Source organism: Microcaecilia unicolor, chromosome 1, assembly GCF_901765095.1.
Source record: "Microcaecilia unicolor chromosome 1, aMicUni1.1, whole genome shotgun sequence".
NCBI lineage: Eukaryota > Metazoa > Chordata > Amphibia > Gymnophiona > Siphonopidae > Microcaecilia > Microcaecilia unicolor.
In genome coordinates this window covers 18,664,410-18,686,256 of record NC_044031.1, presented here as the reverse complement: position 1 = coordinate 18,686,256, position 21,847 = coordinate 18,664,410, and the positions used below count along the sequence as shown (strand labels likewise).

The following is a 21,847-nucleotide window of genomic DNA, read 5'->3' as shown; positions in this document are numbered from 1 at the left end:
GTTTACTACTTGCTCGTTAAGTTTAGTGCATCTGGCCCTCACTGTTAGAAGTTGATCAGTGGGGGGGGGGGGGGGGGGGGGCTTCAGCCTTTTGATGTCAGGCCGGCTCCTGTCTTATTAAACCTCCTTGAGCTCCACCCTCCTCTTTGTGATGTCATCAGCCTGTGCCCAGCCAGGACTAGGCTAGGCAGAGATTGCTTTTCTTTCTTGCAGATGAAGCAGAGACTCGTCCTTCTCTCCCTTTCTGCAACACTGCAAGAGAGCAACCTTCAGCCAGACCAGACAAAGAGCCCCCAATTCATTCCGATCCTAAAGCAGAGAGGAAAATGCCAGCAGGAGCTTCTGCTCAGGTAGGAGCTTGTCCCTGACTTCCTGCTCTCTCTTTCTTTCCTAAACAGTAGGGATGACAAATTACCCCAGGGAGCCGCTTCAGATAAAGGTCCTCTGTCCTTATACTGGTAGATATTGGGATGAGAAGAATCAGAGAAACAGCTCTCCCTCAGGCTCTCTCCTGCTCCCTCCTTTCTCTCATTTCTTCCTACCTTTTTCCTTTCTTTGCTACATCCTGGTACCTTTCATATAAATTAGGTTTGGATTACATGAAATTACAGGACTACATCTTCCACAATTCCCAGTTTTCCTTGATGTGGAGAAAAAGGCATGATGGGACTACGTTTCCCAGCATCCAACATGCAGTGGCAGGTTCTGCTTCCCCCCTGTGACATCACATATTGCAAAAAAGGGGTAGGGGGCTTGTGCTGAATCCGGCAGAGAGAAGCTAAACGTCTTCACTAATTGAACAAAGCCCAGAGCTGCCCCAAGAAATCGGTGCAAAGAGGGAGTTGGGACTGGAGCTGGTGGTGTGGAGAAGGACAGCAGAATGGCTCTTGGGGTTTGTGCTCAGCAGGTAGGAGACTGGCAGGAGGTGGGCAGCAGGGGATGCAGTGCCAGGCAATGCCACACACACAGAAGAAGAAACGAGCCTGGCACTGCTCGATCCATTCCCTGCTGTAGCCCCTCGGGCTCTTCTTCCTGATTCTCCTCCCCTCACTGGCAGGAGGTGGGCAGCAGGGGATGCAGTGCCAAGCAATGCCACACACACACAAGAAGAAATGAGCCTGGCACTGCTCAATCCATTCCCTGCTGTAGCCCCTCAGGCTCTTCTTCCTCATTCTCCTCCCCTCACACTGGCAGGAGGTGGGCAGCAGGGGATGCAGTGCCAGGCAATGCCACACACACAGAAGGCTCGTCTTCCTCATTCTCCTCCCTTCACACAGCAACTGCTCCTCCTCCTTTACCAGACTCTCATTTTTGCTTCCTGGATCTTTTTACATTCTCCTTCCTCTCTCCCTCTCCCCTTCCTTTCTGGAGCTGGAGGTGTGGAGAAGTGCAGGAGAATGGCTGTAGGGGTTTGTGCTCAGCAGGTAGGAGACTGGCAGGAGGTGGGCAGCAGGGGATGCAGTGCCAGGCAATGCCACACACACAGAAGAAATTAGCCTGGCACTCCTCAATCCATTCCTGGGGCTCTTTATTCCTACTGTAGCCCCTCAGGCTCTTCTTCCTGATTCCCCTCCCCTCACACATCAGCTGCCCTTCCTACTACTACTACTACTAAACATTTCTATAGCGCTACTAGATTTACGCAGCTTCCAGTGACCTGTTTAGATTCTTCCTTCCTCTGACTCTCTTCCCTTTATGTTTAAAAAGTTTTGCATAATAGCCTCGTCTGACATAGGGACTGTGGCTAGAAATAGGTTGTGTTAGTAAGCAAGACATAAAACTCGTCTGCCCTGTCGGAACTGAGCAGAGTGAGTTCTGTTGCTGTAACAGATCCAGATGCTTCTGGTGTTCTGGAGAAAGCTCTGTTACAGGTCCTACTTTAATATACATAGGTAGTGACATTTCACTGGTGGGGGAGGGCATGAAGCAGCTGTGTGTCCTACAGGACACAAGCCTGTCATATAAAGCACGCTGGTGGATGAGCTTCAGAAGGAGGTGAAAGGGAGGAGGTGTGTGGTGATGGGGGAGGAGTGGCCTAGAGGTTAGGGTGGCGGACCCTGGTCCTGGGGAACCAAGGAACTGAGCCCAATTCCCACCTCAGGCACAGACAGCTCCCCGTGACTCTGGGCAAGCCACCCAACCCTCCATTGCCCCATATAAACCGCACTGAGCCCACCATGAGTGGGAAAGCACAGGGTACAAATGTAACATTTTTGTTGGAACTGTAAATTGTTAAAGGATAGGGGCAGATGATAAGAACCAAATGGGGGCGCTAGAGGCCATTAATGCCAGACTAGCGCCCGCATTTGCCTATGCCCAAGGATCAGAGCTGGCGCGCACATCAAACAATGAGCTTGCCAGCTCTGACCGCTAATTGCATGCAAATGCATGCAAATGAGGGTCTCCCATATTCCTCCCTTATGATCAGCGGGCAACATGCCAATCAAGGGAGCTGGTCCCGCTGCAAACCCTACGCTAGCTCAGAGCTGGCATTAGGGTTTGCCGAGCAAGGGAGGAATTGGGGGGGGGGGGACCAGCAGAAGAAGTTTGACGGGTCCGGGATATTCTCCTGGACCTGTCAGACCTAAGCCTGCCCCCCCCCCCCCCACCTCCAAACACAAGGCCTGGAGGTCCCACCTTTGTCAGCAGGTGCTCAAAGCGAGTTACGTAAGGCACACTAGGGATTTCGTGTCTCCAAAGGGCTCACAATCTAAGTTTGTACGTGAGGCAGCGGAGAGTTGTCCCTCACCTTTTATAACAGCTTGGTGAAAGTTAAGCGTCAGTTGGACACAGAGGGACTCTACAACCGAGGTGCACAACTCACTTTGCGTGTAAATGGAAGGAGGCATTCAGGTAAACTGTAAGTTACACGCAAAAGTCTTACATTTACGCCTGGCATAAGTGGACCTGCCTAAATGTTGGTGTGTAAATGCCACCTTATGCTACTATTTTGCAATGGAATCTGGGCTCCTGGATGAAGTTAAAGAATTAGGCCCCGATGCTCAAATTCGCTGTTAAATACTGAGTGTGGCTATATCCGCGGTTGAAATTACCGATTTTGAAACAACAATCAAAGGGAGTGGAGGAGTGACCTAGTTGTTAGAGCAGCAGTCTTGTAATCCCAAGGTGGCCGCTTCAAATCCCACTGCTGCTCCTTGTGATCTTGGGCAAGTCACTTAACCCTCCATTGCCTCAGGTACAAACTTAGATTGTCAGCCCTCCCGGGACAGAGAAATATCCAGTGTACCTGAATGTAACTCACCCTGAGCTACTACTGAAAAAGGTGTGAGCAAAATAAAAATAAATAAATAAAGGAAATCTCAGCATCAATGTTCTACACATGCCCAGGAAAAAAAAAGGCAACAGCCACATCGTAGTCATGCATCTAGTGACATCACATGGAGTTTGCTTTTGTCCACAACAACTTTTTAACACAATTGTTATGTGCGGGACACACACATATCATACATGCACATAGTACATTTCACACACATGTGTAGATACTATTAAAAAAAATATGCAAGCAGACTGCTCCACCGAGAAGTCACCCTTATGCAACGACAGCTTCAGACCTGCCAGAAAAATGTGAACATTAAAGGTAGGTGCTCCTTTCTGCGCATTGCACGAAAACATCTGTACATCGCATGGAATGCTCATTTTTAATAATAATGAGCTTGTTGTAATACATTTGCATAGGATTATCGGTAGCTGCTACCGCGAACGGTAAAAGCGACGCAGAACCCCTTTTTGCATTAGAAGCTAAATAACGTGCATGCTAGACCAGCTACAACCGGTCTAAATCGAATGTTGCAAGCACGGTAAGCTTTGAGCATCAGGGCCTTAGGTCATTGCCTCTCAAAGCCCCGTATAGAATTGTTTCCTGAGTGTACAGGCAGGGAGAGGGATCTTGGGGTGATAGTATCTGAGGATCTGAAGGCGACGAAACAGTGTGACAAGGCGGTGGCCATAGCCAGAAGGTTGCTAGGCTGTATAGAGAGAGGTACAACCAGCAGAAGAAAGGAGGTGTTGATGCCCCCTGTACAAGTCGCTGGTGACATTTTATACCATACACACGGATGCAATGAAAGATATGAGGATTATGGCCACGTGTGTTGTAATCGGTGTGTATATTGCATTTATGCAATGCAAGTTAAAGAAGTGAGTGTCCCTCATTCAGGAAAAATATATCGCCTGCAGGCTCATACCGATTGCAACACTGCAAATTGTGTGTATGGTATAAAATGTCCCTGCAAGTTATGGTATATTGGGTTAACTACTAAAAAGATTAAGGTTAGAATAGCACAGCATCTTAGTAATCTTCGTACAAAACAAATGGAAGCCCCACTTGTTTCACATTGGGTAGATGTTAAACATGAATTTCAGGATCTTCGTTTTGTAGTTTTAAGTCGAATCAGTCCTGAAAGGGGAGGGAATGTGCCTCGCATGCTATTGAGAAAAGAGCAAAGGTTAATTTACCTTTGGAATACTGTGAGCCCTAACGGGTTAAACAAGGAGGTGGAGTGGTTAAACTTGTGAGAGGGTATTTAAACTCAGTCTCTCTGAAGCCTCGATATGCGCATGTGTGGGCGTCTTTTGAGACGTTGCCACCGGCACATCCATGACTGCTGAATGTTTGGCCACCTGTAGAGCCGGTAAGAGTTTATAGTATTGGTTTTTAAAGGGCTGAAATAATGTTTGTGAAAAATAAGTGGATGTTATTATTGTTGCTTATTTAGATTGCTGACCCCTGAAGACGCATTTTTTGCGAAACACGATCGTGTAGGGTCTGTGCAAGACTACCTCAGTGAGCAAATGAGATGATAGCTCCTGAGAAGCAGCTTGAAGTTGAAGGAAAGAATTACTGATTTAAGATTCAACAGTAGTTCTGTGAAGATTGGAGTCACGCTGAGAGAGAATCTGTGTATAAGTTTGTCACAATAGAAAACAGTGAATCAGCAGTGGTTTACGCTGAAAAACAAGACTCTGGTCTGAGCCTGGTGTTGTGGAGAATTGTTATACGAGTAATGGATTGATCTTTAAAAGGCATAACAACATCAGATATACAGAGTATTTAAAGACTGGTTACGAGTGGATTAAGTGAAGATCGTAATGAAGAAAAGGTGCCTTTGATTGACTATGTAATTGACAAGCTTTACACTAACATTGTTATTGAAAAAAATATTTTGTGATGAAATTATGAGCGACACAATCATTCTGGGTACTGTAATGATATAGTTTTTGATATTAGTTTTAGAGATTTAAGATTGTGTGAGTGGATGAATGAATGATAGGTATATTGGGATTTTAGACAATAATTGTTAGATTTATGAGATTGAAAGATGTAATAAAGATGAATATAATTGCAACAGTTGTTAAGTATATTATATGAATATTCATTGTGGATATCCTGAAAACCTGACTGGCTGGGGTGCTTCCAGGACCAGGTTTGGGAACCACTGTAATCTATAGTAAATTTATATCTTTGTCCTGGATCTAAAGTTATATTTACCAGTACTTGAGATCCAGAACAAACAATTTAAAACGGGCTGGAGTTGGAAAATAGAAAAATCGAAGTTGAAGGTTTGGTGTTCCAACCACACAGCCCTGCATATAAACGGTGACTTTTCTAAAGTCCGTTATTTACACGTGTAATTTTAATATTTGACACATGCGAACGATGCCTACCTTCTAAAATAATTCACTAGATATCGGGAGAATAAAGCCAGCTGAAATCTAATGCATTCTGAGCATCTCAACGTGTTTCTGGTTTGTGTTTCAGGTGATGGTGACGTTTGAGGACATCGCTGTCTCTTTCTCCCAGGAGGAGTGGGAGTATTTAGATGAAGGGCAGAAGGAGCTTTACAGGGAGGTGATGAAGGACAATTACGAGACCCTGATGTCTCTAGGTAAGGATTGCATAACCTGCATTTTTAGTGTGCATAAGCAATGGTTTATTAAAGGTAATTTGAGGCATTTTCTGTAGTTGCACCTCTCCAGAAACTTTCAGGTGTGATCAGGATCTGTTTCAGCCCTGCTCTTAAGATCCAAGACTGAGGAACCATAAGACTATCCTGTGTGTCCCAGTGGCATAGCCAGACAGCCAATTTTGGGTAGGCCTGAATCCAAAGAGTGTGTGTGTGTGGGGGGGGGGGGGGCACAAAATTTTCTCTCTGCCTCCAACCTTTCCCCTGGCAACTTCCAACTCAAAGTATAAATACTTTAGCTAATGAGGATCACCGAGCTCCGGCAGCTGAAGACTTCCTCTGAAGATAGCAAGAACTCCCTTTTACCAAGCTTGGCAGGCAGCAGCAACTCCTTGACCCACCGATGCCGGCACCCCATGCGTGCTTCAGGGGTGTAGCCATGGGTGAGCCCGGGCTCAGGCCCACTCAGCAGCAGTGCACCTTTGACGGTGTCGGTACTGGAGAGCAAGCAAGGCTCTTGCGGCTGTCTTGCATCTCCCCCTCTCTCTCTCTTTTAACAAGCATCTGTGTCCAAAGGGTCGCTGGCAGCCTGTAAGAATCACTGTCAGCTGACGCAGAAGCCTTCCCTCTGCAGCGTCTCCAACTCTGATGCAACTTCCTGTTTACAGCCTGGGAGGAACCCAGCAGAGAGAAGGCTTCTGGGTCAGCCGGTCAGACGCATGTAAAGGTAGATGGGGGGGAAGATGCATACCTGGGGTCTTCCAGAGCAATGTTCAACAACGGGAGAGAGGAAGAATTGCTGGACCTGAGGATATGAGGGAGGGAAAGTTGCTGCATGGAGAGGGGGGATAGAGGAATAATTGTTGGACATGGAGGGGGAGGGATAGAGAGATGGTGCATAGGATGGGTGAAGGATGAGAGAGAAAGAAATGTTGGACCTGGAAGGGAGGGAGAAATGCTACACGGGGAATAGAGGAATGAGAGAGGGAGAAATGTCAGACCTGGTGGAGATGGAGAGATGCTGCATGGGTTGGGGAGAGAAAGATGGTGGACACTGGGAGAGAGGGAAGAGAGAAAAGGATGTTGGACATGAGAGTGGAGGAGAGGAAGATGTTGGATCCAGGGGCAGAAGGGATTGAGGGAGAGATGCTGGACTATGAGTGGGAGGGAAGAGAGAGGGAGAAATTCTGGACCACAGGCGAGGATGAATGAGGGAAGAGAGAAGGGACAGGAAGATGTCAGTCTACGAGGGTGGGTGGAGAAAGAGGGAGAAGATGCTGGGCTAGAAGGGTGGAGGGAGGGAGACACTGGGAATAGTGGGTCCATGTGTGAGAGGCCAAGGGAGGGGGGGAAGGTGGTAAGGAAATGAACTAGAGAAGGATTACAGAGGGCAGAAATATGATAATGGGGAGTAGATTGAAGATGGAAGGGAAAGGAGCGAGATGGGAAATAGGAATGCAAGTGAGTGAAAGAAGGATATGGAAATTTAATAGGAATCTGAAAAGTAAAAAGAAGGAAAGGGGTTAGAAAGAGGGTGAAATCTGAATGGACAGCAGAAAAGAAAAAAGAGAGGAAAGAGCTAAAATGGAAAGATCAATATGTCAGAGGCAAGTGTAGTGAGGGAATGGAACGAGAGAGGAGAAAAGACAAATGAACAGCAGCTGCTTGAAGGAGAATTAGCAGAAAGACAGAAAAGCGGAAAAGAGAAACTGGAACTAACATGATGGGAAAATAAAATGACCAGACAACATGTATAGAAGGCCTTACCTGCTAATTTTCTTTCCTCTAGATCCTCCAGACTGTTCAAGACGCTTGGGTTATGCACTCCTCTACCAGCAGAGGGAGACTGAGAACACTAAAACTTCTTATACAAGTAGCCTGTGCAGACCTTCTACTAACCAGTAAAACAGTAACAAAGCAGAGGAACAAAACACCTCCACCTAAACAAAACCACTGAATCCACACTCAGATCTCCTCCCCTTAAGACGGGGGAATTCAACTGCAGATGGGCACAAATGGTACCACAAACTGCCCATAGTAAAACTCCAGGACCCAAATCACAGGAGCTACTAGAAATATCAGCAACTGAAATCTAAAGAAATTATCATACTGAACTGTCCGATACACTGGGTGGGCTCTTGAATGGTCTGGAGGATCTAGAGGAAAGAAAATTAGCAGGTAAGGCCTAATTTCACCTTCCTCAGCAATCCTCCAGACCGTTCAAGACGCTTGGGACGTACCAAAGCAGTAAACACATCTAAGGGTGGGACCTGCGAAGCCCAGAGGACAGGACTGCAGCTCCAAAACTGGCATCCTCCCTTGCCTGTACATCCACTCTGTAATGTTTGACAAAAGAATGCAGGGAGGACCACACCGCCGCTCTACAAGTGTCCACTGGTGGAACAAAACTACTCTCTGCCCAAGAAGCCGCCATCCCCCTAGTGGAATGTGCCTTGAGCCCCACCGGCACCGTACGGCCATGCAATATGTAAGCCGAAGAGATGGTATCCTTCAACCACCGAGCTATAGATGCCTTAGAAGCAGCCGCTCCCTTCTTGGACCCCCATGAAGGACAAATAACTGTCCGAAGACCTGAATTCCTCCGACCTGCGCAAGTAAACCTTCAACACTCTGCGCACATCCAATTTCGCCAATCGACGCTCAGAAGCACCCCCCGTCCGGATGCCCAAGACCGGCAACGAAATCACCTGATTGACATGAAAGGAGGATACCACCTTAGGCAAAAACGAAGGCACTGGATGCAGTGAAACCTTTTCCTTAGAAAACCACAGAAACGGAGGCCTACATGAAAGAGCCTGAAGTTCCGAAATCCGGCGAGCCGACGATATAGCTACCAAAAAGACCACCTTCGTCTTTTATCGAACAAGACTCCAAGGGCTCAAAAGGAGAACCCGCCAAAGAGTCAAGAACGATATTAAGATCCCACTGAGGAACTACCGACCACTGAGGAGGACGAAGCAACTTCACCCCCCTCAAAAAACGGACCACCTCCGGGGAAGATGCAACCGACCTGCCCTGCACCTTACCCCGAAAACATGCCAAAGCAGCCAGCTGCCCCTTCAAAGATGACAATGAAAGACCCTTCTCAAACCATCCTGCAAGAAATCTAAAATGCACGACACAGAAGCTGTCGAAGGGACACACGCCCGGTCCCCACACCAGTCTTCAAATATGTGCCACACACGCACCTAGGCCAGAGACGTCGAACGTTTGCGAGACTGCAGCATCGTCTGAATCACCTGAGGGGAAAACCCTTTCCTTCTCAAACGTTCCCTCTCAAGGGCCACACCGTAAGAGACAACCGATCCGGATCCGGCATGACAATTGGACCCTGACACAACAGCACCGAGCCCCCCAGCCGCGCATCAGATCCCCGAACCACGGCCGACGCAGCCAATTTAGAGCCACCAACAACACCGGACCCGCATGACATTCTACGCTCTGTAGGACTCGACCTATCAAGGGCCATGGGGGAAACACGTACAGCAATACCTGCTGAGGCCACGGAAGGACCAACGCATCGATCCTTTCCGCTCGCGGATCCCGACACCGACTGAAATACTGAGGAACCTGAGCATTCTGTGCCGACGCCATGAGATCCACTACTGGCATTCCCCACTTTAGAACTATCTGGTCGAACACCGACTGGTGCAGAGACCATTCTCCGGGGTCCAACATGTGTCTGCTTAGAAAATCCACGTTCACGTTGTCCACCCCAGCCATGTGCGCTGCCGAAATCTGCACTAGATGCCTTTCCGCCCAACTCATGAGCAGAGCCGTCTCGATAGCCAACTGCGGACTCTTTGTACCGCCCTGCCGGTTGACATACGCTACTGCTGTCGCGTTGTCGGACCTGACGCTTACCGCCTTTCCGACCACACTTGAGCAAAACACCAACAGAGCTAGCGAATCGCCCTCATCTCCAACCGGTTGATAGACCACTGAGCTTCCTCCGTCGACTACCGCCCCTGTGCGGACCGACCGAGACACTGAGCTCCCCAGTCCAGCAGACTGGCATCCGTTACCAGAATCACCCACTGAGGAGGTTCCAACGGCATGCCCTTTTTCAGATGGGCCGAGCACAGCCACCACTGGAGACTGCGCCGAGGAGCCCCCCTCAATGGCAACCACAACTCCAAACTGTGTACCTGAGGAGACCACACGGACAACAGAGCCGCCTGAAGCTGACGCATATGCGCCCTGACCCATGGTACTACCTCTATTGTCGCTGCCATGAGGCCCAGAACCCGAAGGTACATTCGAACCATTGGATTCTGAACGGACATTAACAGCCGGACCTGCTGCTGAAGAGAGGCGATCCGAGAATCCGGCAGAAAAACACGACCCACTGCCGTGTCGAACCGCACTCCCAAGTACTCCAGACTCTGCGGTGGGATCAACTGACTTTTGACTACATTCACTACCCATCCTGAGCCGTCACCGCCACACTGTGAGCCTGAGACTTCGCTCGGATCAACCAGTCGTCCAGATACGGATGCACCAGAATTCCCTGCCTCCGCAAAGCCGCTGCTACCACCACCATTATCTTGGAGAAGGTGCGTGAAGGCGTTACCAGACCGAAAGGCAGAGCACAGAACGGAAAGTGCCTCCCTAAAACAGCAAAACGAAGAAAACACTGATGGGCCTCTCGAATCGGCACGTGCAGATACACTTCCGTGAGATCCAGTGACGTGAGAAATTCTCCCTGATGAACAGCCACTATGACCGAGCGCAGAGTCTCCATGTGGAAGGATGGCACCTTGAGCACCCCATTGACCCTCTTGAGATTTAAAATGGGTCGAAACTGGTCCTCCTTCGGCACCATAAAGTAAATGGAATAACAACCCATTCCCTGCTCGTGCCGAGGAACGGGTACCACAGCTCCCAACTGGATTAAGCGAACCCGAGTCTCTTGAATAGCCTTTAACTTGACTTGAGAGTGACAAGGAGAGGGAAGAAACAGATCCGGAAGCGGGTGCTCGAACTCGAGCGCATAACCGTCGCAAACGACCTCCAGCACCCACTGATCTGAAGTAATTTGGGTCCACCCCTGATAAAACAGACGAAGTCGCGCCCCAACCTTCACCATAGGCTGGACCCGCACACCTTCATAAGGAGGACTTATTACCATTTCTGGCACCTCCGGAGGAGTCCCGACCTCCTCGCGACCCCCTCGAAAGGACTACGTCCGCTGGAAAACCCGGCTTTTAGAAGGAGATACAAATCTGCCTGGCCTTTACCGCCTTGCGTCCTTAAACCGACCTCTAGCCGAACCCCCTCGACTAGCCGCCTTAGGCCGTAACTCTGGCAACCGTGAGACCTTGGTATCCCCAAGACCACTCATAGGTTAATCCAAGTCCTCTCCAAACCACATAGAACCTTTGAAAGGTAGAGAACACAACTTTGCTTTAGAGGCCGCATCTGCCACCCAGCCCCTAAGCCAAAGAGCCCTGCGAGCCTTCACCGCCAGAGCCATATTCTTAGCCGAAGCCCTTAGCAAATCATAAAGGGTGTCCACCAAAAACGAAGACCCCCATCTCCAATTTGGCCAGGTCCTGAACCAAACCAGTCCTATCTAACACAGGCTTATCCAAGAGCTTCTCCGCCCAACGGAAACAAGCTCTGGCTACATTTCATATTAATATGTCCAGCAATAATTTTGACCTCCCGCAATCCTGACAGCTACCAAGCCCCCACACACAGAGTCTTGCAAGGCCAAAGCCTACAAATCAAAGCTGCGCTTCAGAAAGGACTCTAGCTTCCTATCCTGAGGATCCCGTAAGGCAGTACCACCATCCACTGGAATGGCCGTAGCCTTAGTAACCGCCGTAACCACCGCATCCACAGTAGGTGGTTTCAGCAGGGCCAAATCTTCCGGAGGCAAGGAATACAGCCGCACCATAGCCCTAGACACCTTACAAGCAGCCTCTGGCACAGACCATTCTTGAAAAACCATGTCCCTAATGTCTGAATTCATGGGAAAGGAACGGGAGGCTCTCCGAATCCCCTTAACCAAGGGATCTACCTGGGGTCCCTCTGCAGAGCGAGTGGCCGCCGGAGCAAACTTCAAAGTAGAGATCACCTGATCAATGAGCTCTAACAATTCCTCCTTATGAAAAATGCGAACCACTGAAGAATCTTCCCCAGGCCTTAGCCCATCCTGATCCTCAGACACATCTAAGAGATCCTCCTCTCCTGGGTCACTCCAAACGTCTGACCCAGGCAGAGAAAGTATCTCCATAGGCTCCGAAATATCCACCCGTGGGCGCTTAACTCCCACTGAGCTAGCAGCCTCCGGGAAACAAACAGCCTGAGAGGGGCCAGCTCTCCAGGCATTATACAGAGACCAAAAACTCAGGAGCGAAGCCAGACTCCCCTGACGCTGCTGAAGCCCCAACAACACTTCCAGCAGTGTCCGCGACGGACCCCCCCTTGCTCCCGAGGCGGCAGGTCCATCGCGTGATCCGCGGCTAAACTAGGTGCACTTCCTGCCACACAGGGGTCCCCCGGCGCCGGTACGGAATGCGCGGCCAAAAGGGCCGCGCTTCCCGTCAAAACCGGCTCCGTCGAGGCCGACCCGGGACGCGCAGCCAAAATGGCTGCGTTTCCCGTCAAAAACGGCCCCGCCGTTGCCGGCCTGGAATGTGCGGTCAAATCGCTGCCCAACACCTCCGCCGACTCAGGGGAAAGCACGGGGGGCAAGAGCGCTGACAATGTAGGCTGCCCACAAAATTTACATTGGCCATCTTTCACTTCAACTACGCGCTTCGCGCAAAACCAACACCTCGCCGGCTTAGACATAATGGTCGCGAACACAAATAAAAACAAACAGTTGCTTTGTGCTCTGACAGACTAATAGGCAAAACCGCCTAAGGCAAGAACGCCCTTGAGGACGTTTTATCTCTGGACTGCCACAAGAACGGCCAAAATAGCCGCCTTTTAAAAACGTTTATTTTTTTTTTTTACCTCGTTGCTGATGCCGCCTCAAGGGTACAGAACGAGGTCTGTAGCCGAGGTCAAGCAGTCCTCCAGAGGAAGAGCACAGGGGGAGGGACCCGGCCACCCAGGTGTGACACCCCACAGGGAATAAGAAGCCCCCTAGGACTTACACCCTGTAATAGAGATCGAAGTGTGGGATCTCTAACATTTACAACCCAACCTAGAAATCCCAAACGGGCCTACTAGACTGAGTACACTGCACAGGCTGCACACATCTACCCTCTGCTGAGACTGAGAAAATACTGGTTAGTAGAAGATCTGCACAGGCTACTTGTATAAGAAGTTTTATTTATTTATTGCATTTGTATCCCACATTTTCCCACCTATTTGCAGGCTCAATGTGGCTTACATAGTTTTGTTTTGACATTGACATTCCAGGATATCAGATACAATAAGTGATGTGCAGAGATTAAGTAAGGGAAGAAAGAAGGAAGTGATTAGGGGTGGAGTATAGAAGGTGGACTTTCAATGCTGGGTGGGTTGGTGAAGTGGATTAATGAGGTTATAGGTTCTCTTTGTAGGCCTTGTTGAAGAAATATGTCTTCAGAGATTTGCGAAAATTAGTTATTTCGTCGATTGTTTTCAGGTCTGTAGGTAGTGTGTTCCATAGCTGCGTGCTCGTGTATGAGAAGGTAGTGGCACGCATCAGCTTGTGTTTTAGTCCTTTACAGCTGGGGAAGTGCAGATTGAGAAATTTGCGAGATGATCTTGTGGCATTTCTGGGAGGTAGGTCCACGAGGTTTAGCATGTAGATTGGGGCGTCTACGTGAATGATTTTGTGTACAATCGTGCAGATCTTGAACGCAATGCATTTCTTAAGTGGGAGCCAGTGAAGTTTCTCTCTTAGTGGTTTTGCACTTTCATATTTAGTTTTTCTAAATATGAGTCTGGCAGCAGTATTCTGGGCTGTTTGGAGTTTTTTGATAGTCTGTTCTTTGCAGCCCGCGTACAGTGCGTTGCAGTAATCCAGATGGCTTATTACCAATGACTGTACTGGGGTGCGGAAGATGTATCTCGGGAAGAAGGGTTTTACTCGTTTTGAGTTTCCACATGGCGTGGAACATCTTTTTCGTCGTATTCTTCACGTGGGTGTTGAGAGTGAGGTTTCGATCAATGGTAACTCCAAGAATTTTCAAGTTTTGTGAGACAAGGAAAGAGCAATATGGTGTGATTATTGTGGAGAAGTTTTTTGTGTTGTGTTGTGAGGTGAGTACAAGACATTGTGTTTTTTCTGCGTTAAGTTTTAGTTGGAATGCATCTGCCCAGTTGTGCATGATTTGGAGGCTTTGGTTGATTTCGTTGGTGATTTCATTTAGATCTTGTTTGAACGGGATATAAATTGTGACATTGTCTGCATATATGTAGGGGTTGAGGTTTTGATTGGCTAGAAGTTTGGCTAATGGTATCATCATTAGGTTAAATAAGGATGGCGAGAGGGGGGATCCTCGGGGAACTCCACATTCAAGTATCCATGGGGGTGATCTGTCTGCGTTTGTAGTTACTTGTTAAGATCTTGTGGTCAGGAATCCTTTGAACCATTTGAGAACTGTGCCTCCTACTCCGAAGTGTTCTAGTATATGTAATAGTATTCCATGATTAACCATGTCAAAGGCACTGGACATGTCGAATTGGAGGAGTATGTTGTTACCGGTTGCAATTGCTTGTTTGAATGAGTTCATTGGGGACACCAGGACCGTTTCAGTGCTGTGGTTTGACCGAAATCCTGATTGAGACTCGTGCAGAATTGAGTGTTTATTTAGGTATTCAGTGAGTTGTTTCGTCACTATGCCTTCCATAAGTTTGGTTATGAGTGGAATAGATGCTACTGGGCGATAGTTGGTTAGGTCCATTGTGCTTTTCTTAGCATCTTTTGGCAGCGGAGTAAGTAGGATGTTTCCTTTCTTCGTGAGAAAGAGCCCATTTTGAAGCCTGTGGTTTATGTGATTTGTGAGGTCTGTTTTGAATTGTTTGGGTGCAGATCTTATTAGACTAGTAGGGCAAATGTCTAATTTGCATTGCGATTTGGCGTATTTTCCGATCCAGTGTGAGATTTAGTTTGATGAGAGCGTGTCGAAGTTGGTCCATGATCGATCTGCTGGGCATTCCCCGGGTTTTGGGTCTAAACATTCGAGGATGTTTGTGTAATCCGTTATACCGGTAGGTATCATGAGTCGGAGCGTTGTGATTTTTTTCGTTGAAGTATTTCGCAAGGTTGGTTGTTGACGGGGTGTCTGTGTTGCTGGTTGTAACCGTTGTGGTATTTAGGAGATTATTTACTAGTGAAAAGAGTTTGTGTGTATCCTTGTAGTTTGGTCCTATTTTGGTTTTATAATACATTCTTTTAGTTTGTCTGATAGTGCATTTGTATTTTCTTTGTAGTTGTTTCCAGTCTTTGAGTGTGTGTTCATCTTTTTTCTTGCTCCATGCTCTTTCTAGTCTTCTGACTTGTGTTTTTAGTTCTTTCAATTCTTCGTTAAACCACGGTATTGAGTTTTTTCTATGTGAGGTTCTGGTTTGAAGTGGTGCTATATTGTCTAGTACTGTTCTGCATCTATTTTCCCGTTCTTGGAGATATTGGGGTGAGTCTGTAGGTGTTGTCCATTCGTCGGTGTAAAATTGTTGCCAGAATGTTATTGGGTCTATTTTGCCTTTTCTTGTTTTTGTTGTGTCTTTTTTGTTTTCCATTGGAGGGAAAGGTTTGCACTGTAGTCTCCCTCTGCTGGTAGGAGTGCATAACCCAAGCGTCTTGAACGGTCTGGAGGATTGCTGAGGAAATCACACAATATCATAATGCCTCTGAATCACGCCATGGTGAGACTATACCTTGAGTATTGTGTGCAATTCTGATTGACGCATCTGAAAAACAATATAGTGGGACTGGAAAAGGTACAGAGAAGAGCAACCAAAATGATTAAGGGAATGGGGGACCTCTCATAAGAATCCAAGGGATAATTTCTGAAATACATGAATAAGCAAGTTATATGTTTACTGCCTGCTGCTAAACATGTAACTTGCTCTTTAAATCATACTCAACTTTAAGGTGTATGGCCTTTAGGATGTAAATGAGGCAGTGTGGTGACTTAAGTTTGGGAAGCCCTTCACAGTGCTCAGTAAACTTATTCCATCCAACTACAGATACTGGAGCCATCACTGGAATAACACTGGGAACTAAGGCCCCCTTTTACTAAGGTGCACTCACGTATTTAGCGCACGCTAAAATTATGGGCATCTCTAACGTTTAGTGCGCCCTAAAATCCATCATTTACATGTTTAGACTGTTGTAAAAGCTTTAATCTGAAATCAACTTTAAGCAGAGACCAAAGGATTCATATAGGAGAGGTTCACAGGAAGCAACCCCCCCCCCCCCCAACCCCTCTTAAATACAGACATTGCATAACTCTTCCTCTCAATGAATCCCAATGTGTCTATAACACCTGAACCTTCTTCGACCACAATAACTCTGTGTATTTGTTTCTATGCCGGAGATGGTGAATGCCTCTACGGTACTATGTAAGCCACATTGAGCCTGCAAATAGGTGGGAAAATGTGGGATACAAATGTAACAAATAATAAAAACGTGAGCGTGCCTTAGTAAAAGACTAGTAAAAAAGGCCCGTTTCTGACACAAATGAAACGGGTGCTAGCAAGGTTTTCCTCGGAGTGTGTATGTTTGGGAGAGTGTATGTGAGAGTGACTGTTTGAGAGTCAGAGTGAAAGTGTGAGTGTGTGTGTGTGAGAGAGAGAGTGAGTCTGGGTGTGAGTGTGTTTGTGAGAGAGTGTGTGTGTGAGAATGTGAGTGTGTGCAAGTGTGTATGTTAGACACAGTGTGAGAGAGAGTGTGTGTGTGTGGGCGAGAGAGAGAGTGTGTGTGAGACACAGATTCTCTGTGAGAGTGAGTGTATGAGACCAAGCGAGTGTGTGAGTGACTGTGTGGCACATAGAGTGTGAATGTGATACAGTGTGAGACAGAGTGTGTGAGAGTCAGAAAGACATTGTATATGAGAGAGTGTGAGCCCTGCCCTCCCAATCCATGCCCATCTGTCACCTGTCCCCTCCATTCATCCCTATGCAGCAATTCCCCTCTCTCCCTGAGCCCTGCCCTGCAATCCATATCCATCCATGCCCATCTGTCCCCTCCATTCATCCCTATCCAGCAATTCCTCTCTCTCCCTGAGCCCTGCCCTCCCAATCCATGCCCATCCATGCTCCTCTGTCACCTGCTCCCTCCATTCATCCCTATCCAGCAATTCCCATCTCTCCCTGAGGCCTGCCCTGCAATCCATATCCATCCATGCTCATCTGTCCCCTCCATTCATCCCTATCCAGCAATTCCCCTCTCTCCCTGAGCCCTGCCCTCCCAATCCATGCCCATCCATGCTCCTCTGTCCCCTGCCCCCTCCATTCATCCCTTTCCAGCAATTCCCCTCTCTCCCTGAGCCCTGCCCTCCCAATCCATGCTCCTCTGTCCCCTGCCGCTTCCATTCATCCTTTTCCAGCAAGTCCCCTCTCTCCCTTCCATGACCCCCCTCGCATCCATGCTCCTCTCTCTCCCATATCCCAGCCTGGCCCGCCCTCTTCTCCCCCCCCCTTCGCATCCATGCCCCCCCCACTTCGCATCCATGCTCCCCCCCTTCGCATCCATGCTGTCGTTTCTCCCCTGCCCTCCCGTCCCATTGTTCAACTTTACTGCCCATTCTCTTCTCTCTCCCCTATTTCTATTTTTTTTTCTTCTTCTTTTTAAATTTACCTCCGTGGCGGTTCCGGCAGTGCAGCGTCAGGGAAGGAGGCGGCGCTCCCGACGTCTCCAGCCTTTCCTTCGCTGTGTTCCGCCTTCTTCTGACGTCAAGGATGACGTCAGAAGAAGGGAAGGCTGGAGACGTCGGGAGCGCTGCCTCCTTCCCTGACGCTGCGCTGCCGGATTTGTTTGTTTTTGTTTCCGCCCTCGACGTCATGACGTTTGACGCGAGGGCAGGGCAGAGACGGCTGGGTGGCTTCACACCACGAACGCCACGAACCCTACAGCCAGGGAGTGACATCAGATGGCTTCAGAACGTTGTCCTCATTAGAACGTTCACGGTGCGTTTTATTATATTAGATGCCCTAAAAAAGGCACAGTGAGGTTCTGCGTATTTTATTGTCCTGCCTTCCAACAGCTGACACTGCTCTAAAACTTATTCAAATTAAATGTACACAATCTTCTTGAAATAACAGCAGTTAGTGTATCTGGGTTTAAAAAAGGTTTGGATAAATTCCTGGAGGAAAAGTCCATAGTCTGCTATTGAGGCAGACATGGGAAACAACTGCTTGCCCTGGGATTTCTAGTATGGAGTGTTGCCACGATTTGGGTTTCTGCCAGATACTTATGACCTGGCTTGGCCACTGTTCGGAAAACAGGATACTGGGCTAGGTAGACCATTGGTCTGACCCAGTGTGGCTACTCTTATGTTCTTATATAAGACAGGGTCTTATTTTTCTCATGAAGTTTTTTTTTAATGACTTTCTCAATGACCTGAAATGTCCAATATAACCCTATATATGAAAAGTTTGGGGACCCCGTGCTACCCCATGGAATTTTCTAAACATTACAAATTCCATGCGCTCACTGTGTAATCCATGAAAATTATGTTCTTTGATGAATAGTAGCTTTCCATAGTGGCTAATCTTATTAATGTTTTTTTTCTTTATATCCAGTAGCTAATGAGGCTATGCAGAAACAGAAGAGGAAGAAGAATCAAGAAGGACATCGTGTAGAAACACATCAAATCCCAAGACAATCCGGAAATGTCTGCGAGAATATTTCTCAGGGGACCGAGAGGAGAAACACAAAGATTCATCAGAAGGACCAGAGAGACCCTGCAGAAGACGCACTAGATGGAGTCACTGAGAATAACAGGGAGCTGCTGCACACAGGAGAGAAATTATTTACATGTATGAAATGTAATAAATGTTTTACTAACTTATCAGAACTAAAAATTCATCAAAAGATCCACATGGAAGAAAAATCTTTTGTTTGTTCTATGTGTGATAAAAGCTTTATTTCTTCATCATGTCTAAGAAGACACAAAATAATCTGCATGGAAGAGAAAATGTCTACATTTTCAGATTTTGTTAACAACTTTTATCAACAACCGGGTTTAGAATATCATCAGAGGATCCATGTGGGAGGCAGGCCATTTATGTGTCCAGATTGTGGTAAAAGCTTTCAAGGCCAGTCCCATTTAGAAAGACATTGGGTAATTCATACCGGAGAGAAACCATACACCTGTCTAGACTGTGGCAAAAGCTTTAATTCACAATCAAGCTTAGAAAGACATTGGATGGTTCATACGGGAGAGAAACCATTTGCGTGCTCAGATTGTGATAAAAGCTTTAAAGACAAATCCAGTTTAAAAGCACACCAGAAAATGCACATCAGAGAGAAACTGAGCGACTGAGATCATATTCCATGCACCCTGGCTTAGTAGTGAGGATCATTACTGTCATGGTTTGTGCAAAACTGATCCATTTGCTACATTGTCCTCGAAAGAGACAGAAATCATTTACATGTCTACACTGTTGTAAAAGCTTTAATCTGAAATCAACTTTAAGCAGAGACCAAAGGATTCATATAGGAGAGGTTCACAGAAAGCAAAAAAAAAAAAAAAAACCCCAACCCCTCTTAAAGCAGAAATATGTACATTCTGGTCATTCATCTCATAGCTGGCTGCAGATTTCTGATGGCAGAAATACACAGAAAAGCACTACAGGGTTCACATCTCATCCACTATAAACACTGCTATATCAGAAAAGCATTGGAATCGCGATCCACAGAGAATTCTGGAAAAGGACCAATTAAAAACATCAGAAAGGCATTGAGGGTAGAGGTGTCAGTATTATTCAATGAATCAGGTACAGAGAGAGAAATAGACAGAAGTTGGATATTGAATTATTAAACTTTGCAGAGAATCTTCTGGCAAGGATTATATGAGACCTGGATGAATACGGAAGACATTAATCCTAAGTGTACCATTCCTTGGACTACATTTGATTGCTTAAGTTTGGACATGAGGGAAGTGGGATGGGAAGTGTAGGGGAAAGTTCACTGTTGAGTTCTGTTACTTTTCCTGTTTAGATATTGAATTATTTTTTTTTTCTGCTGGTTATGGTAAGATTTACTGAAGTTTAATAAATATGACTAGAAAAAAAAAAAAGAAAGATACAATAGGTAAACCAAATTGGTACATAAGAATAGCCATACTGAGTCAGACCAATGGTTCATCTAGTCTAGTATCCTGTTTCTAACAGTGGCCAAAGACAAACAAAAAGGAGGAGCAAACCTCACATGAACGTGAGCAACAAAAGCAAAAAAAAGTGAGGTAGATTCAAGGAGGATATCAAGTTGTAATTGGAAGAATAGCTTAAAAACGACCCGACACAGCTGTGTTTCGGCCCAAAAGGGCCTGCCTCACGGGTCTGGTCAATCTCTGATATTGTAGTAGAAGTGTTTAACAAAGAGATTATAGTTGAGGTTCTTGCTGTTGATTCCTTGTGCTATCCTCACGGAACAAAAGCTCTGAAAAAGTGGCCGTACGAAAGTCAAGAGTCAGTGTCGCAAATTTCGCTTAACTATTCGTTGAGTGAAGACATATTTCCTCCTATTCGTTTTAAAATTATTTCCATGTAACTTCCTTGAGTATCCCCTAGTCTTTGTACTTTTGGAACAAGTAAAAAATCGATTCACTTCCACTCGTTCTACACCACTCAAGATTTTGTAGACCTCAATCATATTTCCCCTCATCCGTCTGTTTTCCAAGCTGAAGAGCCCTAACCTTTTTATCCTTTCCTCATATGAGAGGAGTTCCATCCCCTTTATCATGGTCACTCTTCTTTGAACCTTTTCTAATTCCGATATATCTTTTTTGAGATACAGCGACCAGAACTGAACACAATACTCAAGGTGAGGTTGCACCATAGAGCGAAACAGAGGCATTATAGTATTCTCGGTCTTATTTATTTATTGCATTTGTATCCCACCTTTTCCCACCTATTTGTAGGCTCAAAGTGGCTTACAAAATTTGCCTAAAGCACAATGACTCCTCTGCAGCAACTCATTTCGCATGAGCCTAACACTTGTGGCTCAGCTAGCCTCTTGATCAAGGCTTAATCTTATATAAAACTTTTATCTCCAAATGTATAAAATATTTTGTACCAACTTTCATTTATAAATTAAAAGAGCACATGTTTCTAACTGTAGACCGAACATTCACATGTCACGGCTCACTATCCAGCTTATAATCGAAAGAGAAAAACGCCTATATTTCGACCCAAATCGGGAGATGGGCGTTTTTCTCACAAAGGCTTCCAAATCGGTATAATCGAAAGCCGATTTTGGGCGTTTCCAACTGCACTCTGTCGCGGAAACGAATAAAGTTGACGGGGGCGTGTCGGAGGTGGGACTGGGGTGTGGTTATCAGCCGAGGAGAGATGGGCGTTTGTAGCTGATAATCGAAAAAAAAAAAGGCATTTTACTGTGATTTTGGGTCACTTTTTTGGACCCTTTTTTTTTCACGAACAAGTCCCAAAAAAGTGCCCCAGCTGCCCAGATGACCACTGGAGGGAATCGGGGATGACGTCCCCGGACTCCCCCAGTGGTCACTAACCCCCTTCCCACCAAAAAAACCCCCCACTTTAAAAACTTTTTTCCCAGCCTCTATGCCAGCCTCAAATGCCGTACCCACCTCCATGACAGCAGAATGGGTTCGATCTTCTCACAGCCTTTCCCTGGGTCAGATGTGGCGCTCGGGTGCACTACAGGGTCACATCAGCATTGCATTGTGGTGGGTGTAGGGTATTGGGCTCCATGATTTCATTAGCTTGTGTTACAGTCTCACGATGTTGGTAGTTGGTAGGCTCTTCTCCCATGG

General features: G+C 46.9%; 1 protein-coding gene across 1 annotated transcript; it reads left to right on the top strand.

The window, feature by feature from the left end:
• The first annotated feature begins 5,881 nt into the window (after positions 1 to 5,881).
• Positions 5,882 to 19,544, top strand: LOC115463771 (gastrula zinc finger protein XlCGF71.1-like). The gene is made up of 2 exons (XM_030194537.1): positions 5,882 to 5,906; positions 18,636 to 19,544. Exons 1-2 carry the CDS (start codon positions 5,897 to 5,899, stop codon positions 19,376 to 19,378), a joined length of 753 nt encoding a protein of 250 aa, XP_030050397.1. The 5' UTR covers positions 5,882 to 5,896; the 3' UTR covers positions 19,379 to 19,544.
• The last annotated feature ends 2,303 nt before the right edge of the window (positions 19,545 to 21,847 follow it).